Genomic DNA, 18,767 nt, shown 5'->3' on the forward strand with positions numbered 1-18,767 from the left:
TGGTGGACAGTAAGGCTGGCATCACTCTGGTTAGGGTCGCAACTCGCGACCCCTCAGAGCACAGCAGTACAGCCAGGCCCGGCCCTGCCGCAGACACCCGAAGACTGAGGAGCCCTGGCAGGGCGAGGCCTCGGCTACGCCCTGTCTGCGCCCCGGCGGCGCTCTTGCCCCACAGCAGGGGTGACACGGCCCCACCGGGGCCGCGCAGCTGCGGCTGCTCCACGTGCCTTCCGCAGCTGTCCGGGGGCGGGTGGCCCCGGAGCAGCGTCCTGCGAGGGTCAGGCCTGAGCCGGCCTCTAGCCCCTGCGGTGTGGCGGCGCGGAGCGGAACCGGCCCAGCACGGTAAGTGCCTGCGCGGCGCCGGGGCTCAGGCCGCGGCCGCGCCGTAAGGTCGCTGCTGAGACGAGGCCTGCGCGTCGCGGCACGTCGCCTCGCTGGGGCCGGGCCGAGGGCGCTGGAGGCCGGGCCGAGGGCGCTGGAGGCCGGGCCGCGCCGGGCAGTATGATCGGTACAGTGCTCTGCTACGTGCTGCTGCCGGCGGCACGGCTTCTCCGAGCCCTTCTAGGTAACACGGCCCCGGGCGGGTGGCGGCGAGGTACGCGGGGAGCCGGCGGCAGGGCTATGAGGGGTGGGGCGCGGGTGCTCCTCGCCTCCTCCCGTTTGGCCTGAGGAGGGTGCGGCTGGACGGGCCGCAGCTGCTGGAAGCCGCGGTCATCCCGAGTGCCCCGTAGGTCGCTTGCCCTAGGCAGCAGGAAGGGGCAGATGGGGACCTGGGCCTGCCCCCCGAGGTGGCGTGGGCACGCGTATGCCGGGCCAGCGCCGCGCACCCCCGGCAGCGCGGGGCCTGGGTTTTGGGAGGGAGCAGCTGCCCATTGTTGTGTGGCGGTGGTGGGTTGTAGTCTGTGTGGAGACCCGGGCCGCCTGTCCTGGACCTGCGCTGTAGCTCTGAGGAGGCCTTTGGAGATGGACTGCTCTGAGGTCTGTGACCTACCAAGGCCCTGCGGGGGGGGGACTCACGGATGGACTCTAGCTTTGCATGTATCGGTATTTCACTTAGTTTGTTAGATCCTGCTGCTACTTCACTGTCCCTGGTAGCTGTGCTGATGTAAAGCTACTCTCTTGCTTGACCCGCTCCCCAGGCCTGTGATTGTAGTGACCAACTAGCTGACTCTTGTCAAATTCAACTTATATCCTGTAACAGCTCTCTTAACAGCTGTGCTTGGCTAGTGGTGTACAAAAGTAGTACCTTAGTACATCGGTGTTTCTGACAGTCGTGAACTTAATTAAAAATCTACAGAGTATGGTTCTTGAAGCTTCATGTGTGATGCATAGGGAAAGCCTTGACATAAAATATAGAGTAAAAGCATACACAGGTGTGGCTAACTCCTGTATGTTCTTGCTTAGACTGCCTGTCAGAGGGATACAGCAGAGAAAAAGTGATTCATAGACAACAAAAATTGCTGCTGTAGGAACTAACATCTGTGCAGAGTTCTACCACAGATGTCAGTTGTCAAGTGATCTGTACTTCTTACTAGTACTGCCTCTGTGCATATATTCTCTTTAGAGAGCCTTTCAACTGCACATGTTGGTCCCTCTGTGTCTTTTTTTTTCATCTCTTAATAACAGAACAGTTTTTCTTCTACAGCATATTCTTGTGATACATTTGAGCCTCTTAGCCTCTTAACTGATTGTTTCCACAGGCCTTTTAGCTTGGCTGACTGGCTGTGACACTGCATTCCCTAGAGTTGGTAAAGCCATTACCATAATGTACAGTTTCAGTGACTAATACCTAGAACTGGACTGTGGCCTAATATTTAGGAGGAGGCAGCTGAAGTTATTCAGGCTATAACTTTGTTGGAGTTGCTATCCTGAAGGGTTACAGTTAGAGCAAATGCATAAGAAAAGGAAAAGAGTGAGTGAGAAAGAATTTCTTGTCTGTCTTATGTTTGTTTTCTTTGTTTTTAAATGGCAGATGCTTTCTTTACCTGTCAAAAGAATGTGCTTCTGGCGAAGAGCACGTCCACACAGATAGAAGATGCCTTTGCTGAGACCAGAGGAAGGTTGATTCCAGAAGAGCAAGAAGCCCTTCTCCAGCAGTGGCTGAAGGAAGGACCAGGGAATTTGCCAGCCAGTGAGAGTGCTCCAGCAGAGGGGAAAGTGTCAGTTAAGCTTACTAGTGACTGGTTAGAAGGTTCAGAGTTATTGATGACTAGCCTCAGTGACCTGAATTCAGCTCCAGAAATCACCCAGTGTGCTGGTCAGCAGCTCACAGAGCTACACACCTTGGCTTCTTCAGAACCACAAGAGCATGCAGTGACTGAACCAGCAAAGGAAACAGTGGCTGTAGCAGGCACTGCCCCTTGGGCAGCTGTGGTACCACAGACAGATCATCAGATAGCTGGTTGTGCTACTGTCAGTGTAGATGTGCAGAATGAAGACCCAGCTGTGCTGGCCTGGAGTTTAGCATGCAATACAGAGACAGTGCCAGCGGAGCCCCTGGGCTGGCCCACTCAGCATACACTACAACTGTGTCCTCACCCAACAGAGGTACCCTACCATGGTCAGTAGTAACAGCTCTGAATCTAATGTTTGGTTTGAGACTTGCATTTATGGTGAGTGTGGTCAGGTTACTGTGTCTGGGCTTGCTGTCTTTAAGACACTGACAGTACCTGTCCACACTAAATTGACAGGATCTGCTCATAAAAACTATAAAGTGAGTTTTTGCTCAGGGAGTGGTGGTCACAGCTAGTAGCCTCGGTGCTGTTAGGCCCTCTGATCTGAACATCAGTATGTGTTTGTTTCCCAGAAACCATTCCCAAGATCTGGCTTTATAATATAAAAGCACCCAAAATCTGGTTGGCTTCTGTATGCTTGACTCTGGCCTTCTGTTATGCCATTCCCACTGACAACTATCCAAAGGCATCCAGAAAGAGCACCTAAAAAGCCAGAGTGGGTGAGGGTTTGCTCAGAGGCTAAAATACCCTAGCTTAGAGACTGAGAGTGGCTATTGTCTAGGTCCTGGACAACAAAAGTATCAGCAGAGTACCCAGCATGTCTGTAACTTGGCTTTTTGTCTCTTATGTACAGAGGTTTTGTGGAGGGAGTGGGAAGATCTTTCTGCTGAGCCCTGTGTGCTAGAGCAGGTGACGGAAAACACTCAACTTTTTGAATTTCGAGTCATGTCTTACAACATCCTTGCTCAGGACCTGGTGGAGCAGGGCCTTGATCTCTATCTACACTGTCATCAAGACATCCTGGACTGGAACTACCGTCTTCCAAACCTTTTGCAGGAGATCCAGCACTGGGATCCTGATGTAAGTATGACTGAGCTCTTCTCCCATCAGCATCCAAAATTTGAATTCCTTGTCTGATCTAACATGTTATAAAAAAACAACAAACAAAAAGATGGGGGGGGGTGGGGAAATCTTAGGAAGATCCTACCTACTTGCTAACTGAACACTGATTCCTCTGAGAGTGTTTGAGGCCCTGTGCATATGTTTTTTTTGGGTGACCATCTTCCTTTGATTGTGTTACTGTAGAAACTAGTTATACTTCAATAGTAGGGCTTAACTTCTTTAAACAGCAGAAATACAGGAAAAAGAGATAATTGTGTTTAGGGAGGAAATGACCAGGTTTATAAGGCAGCACGGGAGGGGAAGCCTGCGTAGAGGAGGACTTCATGACTTTCTCTGTTCCTTGAGTCTTCTTTGTGTGTTGAAGAAACTTTTGCATCCTCACTGGAAAACTGAATGATAAGCTAATGTGGCCCAGAAAGTTATTGCTCCTTATCTAGAAAGTACAGGTCAGAGTTGCAGTGGTGACCTTTCTGGTTGCAGGGTTGGTATGTGAGTGCACTTTTCTGCTTGCTTTCTTCCCCAAAACAAGGTAACTAGCAAATACTGGTGGAGCGAGTGAGGTCTCTGCCTTCCTTTCAGGTTCTGTGTCTCCAGGAAGTGCAAGAAAACCATTACTGGGAGCAGTTGGAACCGACATTCAAGGCAATGGGTATGTCCTGCTTTTGTCTGTCTGTACCTCCAGCAACTGGGACTGGTCTGTACCTCCAGCTCATGCTTCCTGCTTAATGTCTTCAAGGCACTTGGTCTTGAAAGAGCTCTTTCTGTTTGTCAGGTGGCTTCTGGCCCTACTTCTGAACTGTCTATATAGACCCTTACCCTTTCTTTTATAATTGATCTTTCTCAGAGTTGAGAGGTCAGTGTAACAAAATTGAGAGGGTCCTAGAGGGACAAGGAGAGAGAAAAATGATAAATGCTAAACTATGATTACTGGAACAGAATTGGTATAATGCCGTACTTAAATGTACAGTGACACAGACTTGCTGAACCTCCCAGCTGATGGAGGAAGCCTGAGACACTGACTGGATGGACCATTTAGTAGATAAGGTTTTCTTTGCAGGCTTTACATGCTTCTATAAACGAAGAACTGGGACGAAGACAGATGGCTGTGCAGTGTGCTATAAGCACAGCAGGTTCCAGCTGATCAGCCTCAGCCCCATAGAATACTTCCGTCCTGGCCTGGATGTCCTCAACCGGGATAATGTGGGTTTGGTGCTGCTGCTCCAGCCTCTGCTCCCAGACAGCCTATATCTGAAGGCAGTCAGTCCTTTGTGTGTGGCCAACACTCACGTGTTGTTCAATCCCCGGCGGGGAGATATCAAACTGGCCCAGATGGCCTTGCTTCTAGCAGAGATTGACAAGATTGCAAAAACTGCTGAAGGCAACTACTATCCTGTCATCTTGTGTGGAGACCTGAACTCTGTACCCGATTCTCCACTCTACAAATTCATCCGAAATGGTGAACTTTCTTACCATGGGATGCCAGCCTGGAAGGTAGGTGCCAGCCAGAGGTGGGATTGGGTATCTCTTTATTGTATGCTGCTAGAGAAGTGCGTGGCTGTATTGTTTCTCTCAGGAGGAAACAGTGCAAATACTGAATTTGGTTATTCAAGCAGTCTTCCCCAATTCCTACAGTGCTGCTGGGGAAGGAAGTGGGAAAACGGGTGTGTGGCTTCCACCATTGCGCTTTTGGTTTCTCTTGATGTAGACCGGGGTTAAATGACTGCTTAATTTAAGGTCCTGGTTCTTCCTTCCTATGGGTGCTCTTTGCCTGGGTGACTGGAAGTGTAGGGGAGTACAGTTCCACCAAGACTTACTGAAATGTTATGTGTATGTTCGATCTGAAGACAGTTTGAAATGGGCACCTATGCTAGAGTCTTCTGTGGTTACCTCTTGCTGTGTATAATCGTATAAGCTAAATCGTATAATCATAGAATGCTAGGGGTTAGAAGGAACCTCTGGAGATCATCTAGTCTGACTGCCCTGCTAACACAGGCACACCTAGATGAAGTTAAACAGGAATGCATCCAGGGTGGTTTTGAAAGTCTCCAGCAAATGAGACTCCAAAACCTCTCAGGGCAGCCTTTCCTAGCGCTCTGTCACTCTCAAAGAAGTTTCTGCTTAAGTTCAAGTGAAACCTCCTGTGTTCTGGATTGTGCCCATTGCCCTTTGTCCTGGGCGCTACTGAACTGAGTCTGGCCCCATCCTCATGACTCTCACCCTTTAGGTATTTACATGCATTGATAGGATCCCCTCTCAGTCTTCTTTTCTCCAGTCTAAAGAGCCTCAGGTCTTTCAGGTCTTCTTCCCTGCTCTCCAGCCTATCCTGGTCTCGCTGAATGGCAGCACAACCTTCTGGTGTGTCAGCCATTCCTTCCAGTTCTGTATCGTCAGCAAACTTGCTGAGAGTATGCTCTATTCCTTCATCCAGGTCATTGATGAATATTTTGAACAAGAATAGAGCCAATACTGACCCCTGAGGAACACCAGAAGACTTTTAGCTAATTGTATCTCCTTGCAGGTGTCTGGTCAGGAAGATTTTTCCCATCAGTTGTATTCACGGAAACTGCTGGCCCCACTGTGGCCAAGCTCACTGGGTATAACAGACAACTGCCAGTACGCCACCCTGTGCCAACCAAAGAAACTAGGTGAGCTCCATTGTGCACTGAAGAATATGAGTTTGCTGGAGATGGACAGTTTGTGGGTCTTGCTGTCTCTGAGTAGCTTGGGCATCTGTTGCATGAGGCAGGAAAGATTCTCTTCTATTTATTTCTTTGATATAGTAATTAATTTTTCTGAGTCTCTTGCTGTAGCCCAATTTCTACCTTTTTTTTTTTTTTTTTTTCTCTAGATGACCTTCAAAAGTCCTTTCTAACCCAAACCATTCTTTCGTTTTGTACTTCTACATTCCCACACTTACGGTTTTGTGCAGTTTTAAACCATGTTCTGCAGCCACAGCTTTTAGCTGCAGGTGCTTGTGGGAGCGGTTTTGGGCAGTATTTGGGCAGTATTAGGAAATCATTCCCAAGGGCCCAGCTACACTCATGACTCTTCTCTCCTGTCCTTGGAGAGAATTAGAAAAAAGGAGGAGCCCGCACTAAATAGTTTCTTGAATGTAGAAATTGTATTCAACCTAATCTCTAGAGCTGTTTTTTTTCCTTCTTCAGCAGACCTTTCCTTGATTTACACACTAACTGATCAAGTCCCTTGATCTTGTAGTGTCTCAGAGGGGACATTCTTAATTTGTTCATCAAGGTGATGACCATGATTGTGGGATTAACTAAAGGGCTGTGCTCTGTTCTTTACACATCTGCTCTACATTTAGGTTATTAACTGATTGCCATTTGTATGGTATCGGAGTACTCTGGCACAGAACCCTCTCTCAAACTAAGGAGATCTAAAGGTCTAAAGAGCATGCAGATGTTCCCTGTAGATGGGACTTTGCTGTAGTTATTTTCTTCTTTTAACTTATATTTTTTTTCCTGTAGGCAGACGGAAGTACAGCCGGGACTTCCTGCTCCAGTTTCGTTTTTGCAGTGTTGCCTGTGAACGACCACCACAGCTGATCCTCTTGGAAGGTGTGACAGATGCTAAACCAGGTATTAATGGGAGGTTTTTCAACTTGTGACCCTCCTAGTTTGGTTTTAATAAAAATGTATGGTGGAGGTAATGCTTGGTGAGGAAGGGTGAAGGCAGAAGGGTACCTTGTGTGGCTGTGTCATTACTGGTGGATTCCATGAAAGCTCAGAGGAGTATAATCTCACCATGCTTATGCACACTGACTGTGTTCCTTGAGGTTCACTGAGATTCAGCCTCATTTGGAAACTGTTTCTTTTAAACTGAAATATATACAGAGAGGATTCTTTTTTTTCTGCTTCAAGGTTGTGGGTTGTTTGTTGGTTTGGTTTGGTTTTTTTGTTTGTTGTTGGGGTTTTTTTTAGGGAGAATAAACTGGTAGACTGTAATGTTGCAACAGTCACAACACAGATATCTTTGGATACATAGCAGATTTCACTTCAACATGAGGAGAAACTTCTTTACAGTGCGGGTGACGGAGCACTGGAACAGGCTGCCCAGGGGGGTTGTGGAGTCTCCTTCTCTGGAGACTTTCAAAACCCACCTGGATGCATTCCTGTGTGATACCCCAAGTGATCTTGCTCTGGCAGAGGGGTTGGACCTGATGATCTCTTGAGGTCCCTTCCAGCCTCTGATACACTGTGATACTGGTACCAAGTACACACTGCCTGACCTCTGGGCCTTGTGGCATGGCTGGTTTTGCTCTTTCAATTTCTGTTCAGCCTTTCTAGACATCCTTTGAGTAAGCTACAGGCTGAGGCAAATGAACTTTCCTTTGACAGCAAAGGTTGAAGTAGCCTGAGCTTTAATAATATTATATGCTTTAAGGACATGTTCTTAGCAGGGCAGAACATGAATTCCTAGTTGTTTGCACTTCTCTTCTCTCAGGATGTTCCTGTTAGCTGGGGTTAGCTGTGATTTCCTTTTGAGTAGTTTTCTTTAAGTGAAGTTTGACTGGAAGCTATCTGCTCTCCATGGACAAAAAGATTTTGTTTGGTCTCAGTAGAAATCTTTTCAGACTTGGAATAGCAGCCTATTCCAGGATCTGTGTAGGGCTGGCTGGAATCTCTTTGCTTATTTGCAGAGTGCCCTGCACACTGGCCCAAGCCTGCTGGCATGATGAAAGACCCAGATCCCCAGCCATTTGTCCCAAGGTAATTCAATGCTTTTTCAGTGGCTCCTCTCTTGAAGCTCAGTCTTGTTTTCCTGAGCACTGAAAATCTGGCTGAAGTAAAGAGTGAAATAAACGTGAGGGTGGAAGAGACTAAGGAGAGCTGCCTGGAAGAGCCAGATCCACCCAGGATTGTCCCAGAAGCTGGGCACTGTTCTGTCAGCATTATGTTGGTGAGCTCAAGAATGAAGGGCATGGGTATTAGAGACAAAAGAAGTCCTCAGTCTGCTTTGTCTGTGGTGCAAGTGAAGTCAATAATTCTGAAAGACTGCGTTTTATGTGTTCACAAAGTAGAAACGATTTGGACAGTTGCAACAGCAAGGGAACATCCAACTTCAGCTGTGACTGCAGTACTGAACACTGCATTGTTCTCTTTCTTCCTTGGTAAACAGTGACTGTTCATCTGCAGGTCCTCAGGCATTATGCGGCATGGCCTCAACTTGACATCTGTCTACAGCCACTTTCTGCCACAGAGAGGACGCCCAGAGGTCACAACGATGCCCATGGGGCTTGGAGCTACTGTTGATTATATCTTCTACTCAGCAGAGCCTGTGGAGAATGGCAACAGAGGGGGTGAGTGTGGCAGTGTAGAGCTTATCCCTGTGACATTGGGACAGGGATGTGAGGCATGCCAGAATGCAGCCCCATGTTGGGCATTGCATTTTGTTAGACTAGGGTGGATCTACAAGGTGTGACTTTGAGTGAAATAATGCATGAAATGGAAGCAACGTTTGCTCAGGTATCATGAGAAGAAAATGTGGAAAGTGCTGTGGAAAAACTGTTGCTGCTTACGTATGTATATGTATGTGTATGAATACTTGAGGAAGGTGGAACAGAGTGGGTTCCATTTTTTTGTGCAAATATCGTACTTGTGCTCCTGTTAATGGGCAGTGCTGGGTCTGAAGTTCAAGGCTTGGACTTCTGGTCTGAGACCACACACTGGCCTCACAAGGTGGTCAGTTTGGTTACCTTACAATGGCACCACCTCTCTACTACTTGAAACAGGACTTCTGTGGGTGAAAGACTGCATGTAAATGCTTCCAGGAAGTGTCTTTGAGCTGGTTCGGATCATGTCAGAATCAGCTTTGGTGGCAGGTTTAGAATGAAGAAATGAATTTCCTCTCAGGGGAGAATCTGAAGCTATTGCTAGGATTTAGTACCAGGAAAAGAACTTCCCATGTCACCAAGTGCCTGGTGAATTTAGCATATACTTGATTTCTGTGCCTACAAGTTTATGAAACCATTGAACAGCAGTGTTACAGGATATTCACTGCTTTCACATCTAGGCTCAAAGGTGCATGCACTGTTTGTTCAGACTGTCTTTGTTCACCAGGAAAAAACAGGAAAGCATTTCAAGCATCTCTCTGTGAGTGTGTAAAGTTATCTACGGCACCAGTCTCTGGCTGATGGTTTTTTCAATTTTCTTTGTCAGGTCGTAGGCTGTACAAGGATGGAGCCCTGAAGCTGCTTGGCCGCCTTTCCCTTCTCTCTGAAGATGTTCTGTTGTTGGCAAATGGCTTACCAAATCCTTTTTGTTCATCTGATCATCTCTGCCTGCTGGCTAGCTTTGGCTTGAAGATCTCTAGCATCAGAGAGGGTTAGTGTTGGTTCCCTCTCCCTAAAGAAAAGCTGATCTGAATATAGCAGTTGAGGTTCTGGACTGCAGAATCTGCTTGTGAGAAAGCTCTTCTTCATCATGGCCTAGAAGACCCTTTCTCCCCTGATACTCTCACAAAAAGCAGGGGTGGGAGAGTTGAAGCACTTCTGTGTTGGTGTTTTGTGCATCTCTGCAAACCCGAGCTGTGTTCCCAGTGGGCCTCCAGCTGTAGTTAGACATTACATCTCTTGAAGGGATTTTTGTTCCACTGCTTTGTTTAGCAGGTGTTTTAGTGCTGCAGGAACCAACATAAATCCCTTGTTTATTTGTCCCTGTGTGAGATCGTCAAGGAGCTGGGAAAGAGAGGGGCAATGCTGCCTACTTCTGGTTAGTTAACTGCTGCCAAGGAGCAGGGGATGTATACACCAATATTCTCTCACACCAGAACAACAGTTCTCTTAATTTCCAGTGATAGTTTGTAAAGTATGGTCCTTCCAGAGCTAGCTGTTGTGTTTCCTTTGGGAGTTGACTCTGCTAAATGCTTAGGAATGGTTTTTACTTAATAACGTGTAAGGGCTGCCTTGCTGGCAGAAGGGTTTGTGTAGTCGAACAGTTTCTACAAAAGGCTGCCTGCTTTGACTAATGGACCAGGGAATGGGATTGCCAGGAATTGAGCCAGAGGTTCTACATATCCACCCACAGGAAACGCAGACCTGCGGCAAAAGCCTAGAGGCCTTGGGGAAGGCTCCCTTCGTTTTTAGCAGTCTGAGGACAGTACCTAGTTTAGCACTTGTAGGAAAAATGTTTACTATCGTCCCTGTGAATATCAGGTGGAAAAAAAACCCATCCTGTAAAGCATGACAACCCCAGGAGGCCATAGCTGAGGGAGATCCCAAAAGAAATATGAAAGTGGAACACATGTGAGAGGCGGCAGAGCCATCAGATGGAAGAGCTGATACTTGCCACTTGCCCTGCTCTTTCTCAGTGCCCTCCCTATTCCATTCAGCCTTCCAGGGGTCAGCCAACCTGTGGCATCCTCCTGTGCCAGATGGAAGTTCATAGTACAGGCTTCTGGAGCCAGCTGTGTGTAGGTAGGTAGAACCTATAGGACTGACTCCTGTCCCTTGACAGGGAGGAGGGAGGCTGTGTGACTTTGAGCCAGATTGGATTGCCTGGATCTCAATTTATCTGTGGTGTCCCATCAGTGTACTTTTGTCAGTATTGGCTTGGCCAGTATAAAACCAGTAGAACTGTACATGTTTCTAAGGCATGTTCCCCAGTTCACTCTGACATTTGGCACTTGGTTTTTCTATGACAAATGAATGCAGTGTTGGGCAGAAATATTGTCAATCTTCTGTTTGCAAACAGGTCAGGGAAATCCAGTCCCACCTGTTTTCTTTGTGGGAAGGTAGAAGGAGACTTGAAATACTGTTCTCTCTTCCTGGCTTATATTGGGAGACTTTCATATTTTAAATGTTACTTTCTTAAATTGAAAAATAAAGTTTTTCTAATCTGAGAATAAAAACCACAAAATCACAATATCACCTTGTGCCTCTGGCAGCTGAACCATCTGAGGGCTTGCTTAACAAGGCTTTGCCACTTGGGACATGAAAGAGGAGAGGACAAATTAGCTACATAAGATAATGAGTGTTGAAGAGAGGGAGGAAGTGGGCTTAGCTGTTGTCTCCCAGCACATCTTCAAGTCCCAGAGGTGGTTTATTTGGCATTGGGCTTGTCTTGCAAAATGGTTTGCATCCAGGAACCCTCCTCCTCCTCCCAGAGAAAGCAAGTACTGCTGGTCTTTCACAGCATACTTCTGTAAATGGTACAGAAGCAAGGTGTGTGTGAGGATTGTGTTCTGTGCCCATGTGATTGTGTAAAGACTGCATATTCTTCCCTTCTCACCCCTGCCAGACACTGGTGATACGTGGATGGCTTTTGCTACCCCGGTTGGGATGTAGGAGTCTGTGTAAGTGAACAGCATTCAGGGGGCGTGGTACTGATTGTACACAGGGAGATAAGCAGAGTTGTGCATTTCTAGGCCTCTGTTTATCTGGCAGTTGCACTAATTCCTGCAAAAACTTTTGTTCTGATGCTGTAATTGGTTGTATTTGTACAGGGAGGGTAGGAAAGGGAAATTGTTTAATTGAGAGCTTTATTTTCTGCCAGGCTTGCAAAGAGGTCGGCAGGAAGCAGTCTGGTTGCAGGTAACTCCTACCAGCTGGTAACATTGTAATAGGAAACTTGGAAGGCACTAAAGGTTCAAAAACAGCCACCCAAAAGCAAAACAAAAACGCGGCTGTGACACAGTGTTGGCTTTGGCTGTGTGCTTCAGTTGTAATTGCTAACTAGATCTGATGGTCAGTTGAGGGGTAGGGGAGTGGTGCTTGGGTGAAAGCAGCCCTCCTGCTCTGCTCGTTGAGACCCATGAGGTGTGCACAGTGCACTATCAGATGAACCACTTGTCCCTGCACTGGCTGTAGCACCCTGCCAGTCCTGTGATGTAGCAGGTGTAGGAGCTGTGCTTCAACATCACAAGTGCTTCTTCCATGTTGAACCAAAGATGCAACTTTTCTTTTGGGTAACTTGCATGAAGGCATCTCAGGAAGGTTTTAAGGTTCCAGATACATCTCTAATGTTCCACAGGTCAAACTAGTACTTTCTTTCTTGATGCATGCAATAGTATGGAATGAATTTGGAACGGTTGTGTGATTGAACACTGGACATTGAATCGTGCTGAGAAACCTCAGACTGCCTGTAAGTCTGAATTTTCTTTCTGAAGGTTAGAAGGCTCCTGGAGAGACCTGCAGCTCCTGAAGTCCTGGCTCACACATCATTTCTTGGACATTCATAGGTGAAGCTATTACAGAAATGCTGGACCATTGCTAGTGACTGCATACAGCTTCAGACACACAAAAGCAGAGTTGAAGAGTTGATTGCTGTGGTTGTTTTGACCACTGTCCCTGAAGCTCTGATGTAGATCCTTAAGGAGTTGGCCTGTTGCAGGCAATTAAAAAAGCCCTGCATTCTAGAGCAATTTGGAGTTAATATCAGATGGACCTGTGAATGCCTCCAGCTGTGTGGGAGTGTAAGAGAAGTTTGGAGGTGAGATGTGTAAAAAGAGTCCCTACCTCTGAAATAGCAACTCTGTGTAGTTGTAGGGAGGAAGTAACATGTTCTGTGGTACTTTAATAGCACACAGTGATGTAGTAAGAGATTGTGGTAATGAGCAAATTGTGGTGGGGCACAGAACTGAGATTCCAGATGTATCTCTTAATGGTTTTCTGGCCTAAATGCATGACTAGTAGTCATTAGCATAGCTTTCTGATGAATTACAGAGGGGCCTTTAAATGGTTATAAAAGGGGAACAATAGGAATATCCACTATACTCAGAAAGTATCATAGTGGTAGGATCATCTATATGGTGTTAGTAGTGATGTAGAGCTCAGGGAGACTGGTACTTAGGGGAGAGTATGCCAAAGACCATTTGCAGTGTGTATACATACCCTATTACCAGCCTCCTAAGGTCCAGGAGCGTGCAGCTGTAGAGGCAAACATGTATTTGACAGCAGCTTGGATTCCACCACAGCTGCTGTGTTACTTACTCTGGTGAGATAGGATTTGGACTTCCTTCACTTTCTCACGAGTTTTAAGTTCATCACTTCAGGAGAATGCCCTTTATAGTCAGTTTTCCCCATTACAAGGGATGGGAGGAGTGGTAAACAATACCATTGCTTGAGTTTCTTTCTTAACAAATGAAAATTGGCTGCTCTTTGAGGTCTTCTTTCTGCAGGCCTTATGAGGCATTTCTCCAGCAGCTGTTTTCCTACGACTGCCATATCCGTTTAAATTTCTGTGTAACTGATGTTTGGTTTTTTTATGCAGCTGTATTTCTTCAGTTAAAAGCTATAGGTGGAATTCTTCAGGGTTAAGTCTTACTGTAAACTCAATGTTTAAATAGTGTCAAGCTAGGTTCCCTTACCCCTGAAGAGTGAAGTGGGAAGGGTGGGAGCTCTGAAATCAACACTTAGATGGGAATAACTCTTGTTATATAGAACAACAACAACAAAGGTTTACAATGTATTATTGCTGTCCTGTATGCCACATGCTTTTTGTGAAGCACAGAACTATGTAATATACTTGACCTTAGTTCATTTTCTCTTAGAGTATCTAATAACAGGTCAGCATCTCAGAGACTCTCTTTTAACTGTTGGTTAAGGTGCATGTCCTGCTTCTAATGATATTTGAGACTGGTGTTGACAAACAGTCTGCAAAGCAGGAGGTTGCTACAGAGCAATTTCTCCTCCCAGTGCCACCACTCCGGCAATGAACTGGATGTACTATTAGGAATTTGCAGATGTATCCATGGTTCATCTGAATCTAGATGAAGCCTTTTGTGGCTCATCTAAAGAAGGAGTACATGAGCCTTAGTGGGATACCATCTCCTTTCAGTAGGCTTCCAGCTGTGCAAGTTAATTGAATTGTTGGCTATGACCTGCTCCTTGCCTGACTGTGTAGCTGCCTGGCCTGAAGTGCTTCCCCTAGAACTCTCACACTGAACTGTGCAATCTGTGCCATTGCTGCATCATGTTTCAAAGCGTGATACTGAGTTTCTGTAGAGAACTCACCTGCTGTAATGTTATCCAAGATGACTGATGTAACAGCTGGCATACCTCAAGCTCCTTCCTTTTGTCAGCTGTACAAGTTTGGCTTCTTCTGACAAGTTACCCTGCAGTTTCTACTGAAAATGTTATTCTAGTCTTGAAACTCTTTCCATTTATTTATTTTTTTATTTATTTATTTTATGCCAGGTCTAGACTGCATATTCTTGTGCTCTAAAGGAACAGGAATGCTGCATAGTAGAGCTGGAAAATTTTTTCCTCACTTTGATTAGACAAACAGCAACTTTCAAGGTGCTGAGGTGGCAAATAGGAGGAGTAGACTAGACACTGGCATGTACTACAACAAAAGATGCATTTGTTTCATCCAATTTTTCCTTTTATGCACAAAAAAAGAATTTACTCAAAGCCTTAACAATGTTATGTAGCTTTTTTGGTTTTTCTTTCTGGATGGGAAGCCTTCTACAGCAGTCTTAGGTTTATTCAGTTTTGGCCACTTCCAGGATCTGCTCCTGAACTGGGTGTAAATGAATGCAGTAGTCATTCTAAAGCTATTCCTCTTCTCCTTTCATCCTCCATAGTAAAACTGGAGGTAGAATGGCAGCTACTCTACCAAAATAAAAGCATAAACCAGGAAAGCCAACTCACCTGAGCTAACTGCAGTCTGTTAATGGCCTGCTAGTCACAGCATGGCACACATCTTTGCTCTGTAATCCTGCAGTCTCTGCCTGAATGGTGCTCATCAGTGGATTTTTCCATAGAATGGTTTGGGTTGGAAGGGACCTCCAAAGGTCATTTAGTCCCAGCCGCCAACATGCTTTTAGGCAAGTGAGAGCTTTAAGATTTGTAGTCTTGGTCTTCTCAGCACAGTAGCTGACTGTTTCTTTTTTTGTTTTTATTACTGCTTCACGGAGTTGTGCATCCTTTCCACAATAAAGATTTTTCATGAAGGTATGAGTAGCATAATCTCTAATTGGGTTAAAAAACCTAGAACTGCAGGAACTATCAGTAGCAGAGGGAAAACCTGATCTAAGAGGGAACAGAAGGTCTTGTTTTTAATCTCAGCTGTGGCCAAGTAACTGTTTTGCTGTTCTCACTCTATTGTCTAGCAATCACTATGCATCTATACAGGGTTTAGGAGTTACCAGACTTTTAGAAAAATCTGTGAGACATGAAGCAGAGGATATTTGCAAGCAAGCACCTGAAGTAGATGTTTATAGAAGTCACAGTTTTTTTAAATTTTATTTGGCTAATAATCTTAAAGCATTAATTAGGGGAGCAAGAAGCCTTGGACTACTGCTGAAGTCTGTTCTCAATTCCTGGGTTTGAACACAGGCCATGCAGGCTTATGAAGTGGGTACTTTCCTTTTATGTTTTCATACCAGCTGCTAGGTGCTGTGCAATTCCTTCCCCTCTGGGCAGAAGCTGTTCATGTAATTAACTTAGCTAAAAGGGACTATTGCATGGGCTGTCCTCTTTGCAGTAGCAGGTTAGGGGATATTTATTCCTTTCTTCTACATACTGTTGGCTTGCCTACATCCTGGCCCTGATCTCAAGCTATTACTCATTTCCCTAGAGAGAGGGGGTATGTTATGCCTGAAAGATGATAGCTTGAATAAAGTTGGATCCCCCTTGCTAGGGAAATGTACTGAATCTTACAGCTGACTGTCCTTTATTAACCCAGCGTTTGTCTTGAGAAGTCCTGGTGAAGTCATTAGTTTGGAAGGCCACTGACTACAGACCTTAAGTAGAATTGCTTTTCAGGCCAGGAAGGGAGACTGGATCATATGCTGAAGAACAGAGCAGTGTGAGCAGACACTTGAATTAACCCTCACAGTACTGCATCAAGATTGAAATTTCTGTTGCTGTATCTACAGACTTTTTTTTTTTTTTCATCCAGCCTGACTGATGGCACTTCCAAGAAGAGGTGAGTTTTAGCCTGTGTGTACAGACATACTCACCTGTTAGATGACTGAGGCAAATGAGGGTTGTTTCATCTGCACAGTGTTGCCAGTACAGGGCATCTGTATGTAATCTGTCTGATAGCATCACTTAAGGCTGTGCCTTTTGACTTCTCAACTGACCAACAATGGGAAATTTAAATTGGAAAGATAGACAGTACAGACATCTTGTTTTCTCTGCACAAGCTGAGAACAGTACAGAGGGCATTTTATTGTCTTTAAGTGTAAAAAGAAAGCAGGAGGAAGTATCAACATAACGGATATGGAAGTGTGTAAGAACTAAATCTAAATAGGAATTCTTTGTTGGCTACATAAGAACACAGAACCACACTGATTGATTACAAAAAGACACACGTGGGATTGTTCTTAATGAAAGAAACCTTCCATCTCCTAGTACTGAGCTGTACCAGTGATAAAGATGTAAATGATTTTGGATAACCCTATCAACACTAAAGTAGAATACTAATGTGCATGGAAAGGGAACACTCTGGTCCCGCTAGCACCATCTCAACCCAGACCTGAAGGGAAACTCTGCTCTCCAGAGATTACAGGGGGACTCAGTAGCATTCTGACCCTAAATTGAGTTGCTCTTGAGCAGACAGGGCCAGGGCACTGCTGAAGGAACCTGGTTGTGATACAAATAAACACTTGCTCAGAAAACAGACAAAAATGTTAAACATCTAAAGGAGTTCAGCTTGGCTGTAAGAGTGACCATCTCTACCTTGCTCTGGCAGAGCAAAAGGCCAAGCCAGAAGAGCACTTGCTTTCTTAAGCTGAGTTAAAAATCCATAATGCAAGTTTTATGTTGACAACAGTGCAAGACCACTAGGATATGTGGTATTATTTCAGCCAGACTCACACACACTCTACATGGGACCCAGGACACCACCTGCTTACATATAGTGCCTGATTATTGGGACCACTTGAAATACTTAGAAGGAGCACTTGCTCCTTCGAAGCAAAGGCTAAAGTAAGCACCTGAAGTGATTAGCCACTAGAGCATGATCAAGACCATGTAATTCAGACTCTTGCCCTTTGGCAACAGGAGCATTCTTCTCTTCATTATGGTTTCTTAAACTCTGCACTTTTACAGACGGTCATGTTTCAGTCTACAAGAGCACATGTGAGCCTATCTTAAGGGGCTGGCACCTGATTAAGGCTTTCACCCGAAATATATAAAAAAAAATCATGTTAAGCAGATCTGACAACAGCAATACAACTCCTGCATGAACATAAACTATGTTTTAACCCCAACTCTGGAGTCATTTATTCTGGTAGATCAAAGCGTACTGTGCACTGACCCATGCAGTGGCACACAGATAAAATAGTCAACTGAAAAAAACCCACTCCACTCCCATGTAAAACACTTGCTAACATACCTTAAGTTCCTAAAGACAATTTTAGCTCATATCAGAGTTAAAAAGAAGACTAGAGTGTCACAAACTGATGGGCACCCCACCTGCTCTTTAGTATCTGCAGTTTGTATCATTGACACTGTAGCAGAAAGTTTTGCTCATGAATCCATCCATTCATTCATTAAAAAACGCAGTTGGCCAGGTATCAAGGGACTTGTCTACATAAAAGTATAAAGAGGAACACTTATTTCAGGGTTTCCATTACATTTAAAATAGTTTGCTAGTAAGTCAGCATTTGTTCAAGCCTTTCAAAGCCCACCTAGACTTCACATACAACATAGGCAGTGTCCATCCATTCCTAGCACACAGATGCAGTTGTCTCCCGGAGTTCAGAAGGACTTGTACTGCAGAACAGATGAGACCCACTGACCAGTGAACTTTACTCCCCAGAGCTACATGAGCAATCACATTAATATTTAACATCAAACAGCTAATAGGACGACTCAAGATTCACCTTGTTTGTTTGGCAGGCACTGAGTATGAGTTACAATCTAGTTCCTTATTTTCATTCCTTCTCTGTAGCTCTAAAGTTTGCAGAAGTGAAAAAAGATTGCAGAAGTGAAAAAGACTTCATCATCAGCCTTTTTTCCCCTATGGTCAAAGGCAGACAGACCAGAAGCCAGAGCAGGTGGATGAGGGAGGAAAGAAGTGGAAGTGCAGAAGTTCATCATTCATTGTACCCTCAGGTTTCTTACAGCATAAAACTGGATTGCAGTAGTCTTCCACATCACAGGGCCATGATGCTGTCTTGTTTGTTAGCAAGGAAGATAAGCTTTGAACTGAAGTGATTCATCATGTAACAAAGATGGGGGGTGCAAGAACAAGAGGGGAAGGACTGTTTGGTCATTTTCCAATTTCTTGCACCATCTGCTGAACTGGAGATAACGAAACAGTAAGGGGCAGGAATTTTACCACACAGAGAGACATAGTAAAAGGCTTGAAATAGTAACCCTAGTGGAGGGCTCATGTCTGCTACTGTGTCCATTTTGAGAAGTCATCATCAGATAGACAAGAAGAGTTGCCTCCTAACATACATAATAGTACAACTAAATCTTGAAAGATAATATCCTTGTCT

At 45.3% G+C, this 18,767-nt stretch overlaps 1 protein-coding gene across 1 annotated transcript; it reads left to right on the forward strand.

Annotated features, from left to right (window-relative positions):
- The first annotated feature begins 501 nt into the window (after positions 1-501).
- On the forward strand, positions 502-11,169 carry ANGEL1 (angel homolog 1). Its single transcript, XM_054400052.1, has 10 exons — positions 502-565; positions 1,973-2,560; positions 3,088-3,314; positions 3,936-4,005; positions 4,414-4,847; positions 5,875-6,001; positions 6,842-6,952; positions 8,014-8,083; positions 8,510-8,673; positions 9,533-11,169. The coding sequence occupies exons 1-10, from the start codon at positions 502-504 to the stop codon at positions 9,700-9,702; spliced, it is 2,025 nt and encodes a 674-aa protein (XP_054256027.1). The 3' UTR covers positions 9,703-11,169.
- The last annotated feature ends 7,598 nt before the right edge of the window (positions 11,170-18,767 follow it).

The sequence above is a fragment of the Indicator indicator genome, chromosome 4 (genome assembly GCF_027791375.1).
Source record: "Indicator indicator isolate 239-I01 chromosome 4, UM_Iind_1.1, whole genome shotgun sequence".
In the NCBI taxonomy this organism is placed as follows: Eukaryota; Metazoa; Chordata; class Aves; order Piciformes; family Indicatoridae; genus Indicator; species Indicator indicator.

What these genes read in the sequence shown, in the direction of transcription:
- ANGEL1 (XM_054400052.1), top strand. Translation starts at nt 502, where the DNA reads ATGATCGGTACAGTGCTCTGCTACGTGCTGCTGCCGGCGGCACGGCTT. An exon ending in AACAGAGGTACCCTACCATG is followed by an intron (nt 2,561 to 3,087) that starts GTCAGTAGTAAC and finishes TCTTATGTACAG; the next exon opens with AGGTTTTGTGGAGGGAGTGG. An exon ending in GTGCCAACCAAAGAAACTAG is followed by an intron (nt 6,002 to 6,841) that starts GTGAGCTCCATT and finishes TTTTTCCTGTAG; the next exon opens with GCAGACGGAAGTACAGCCGG.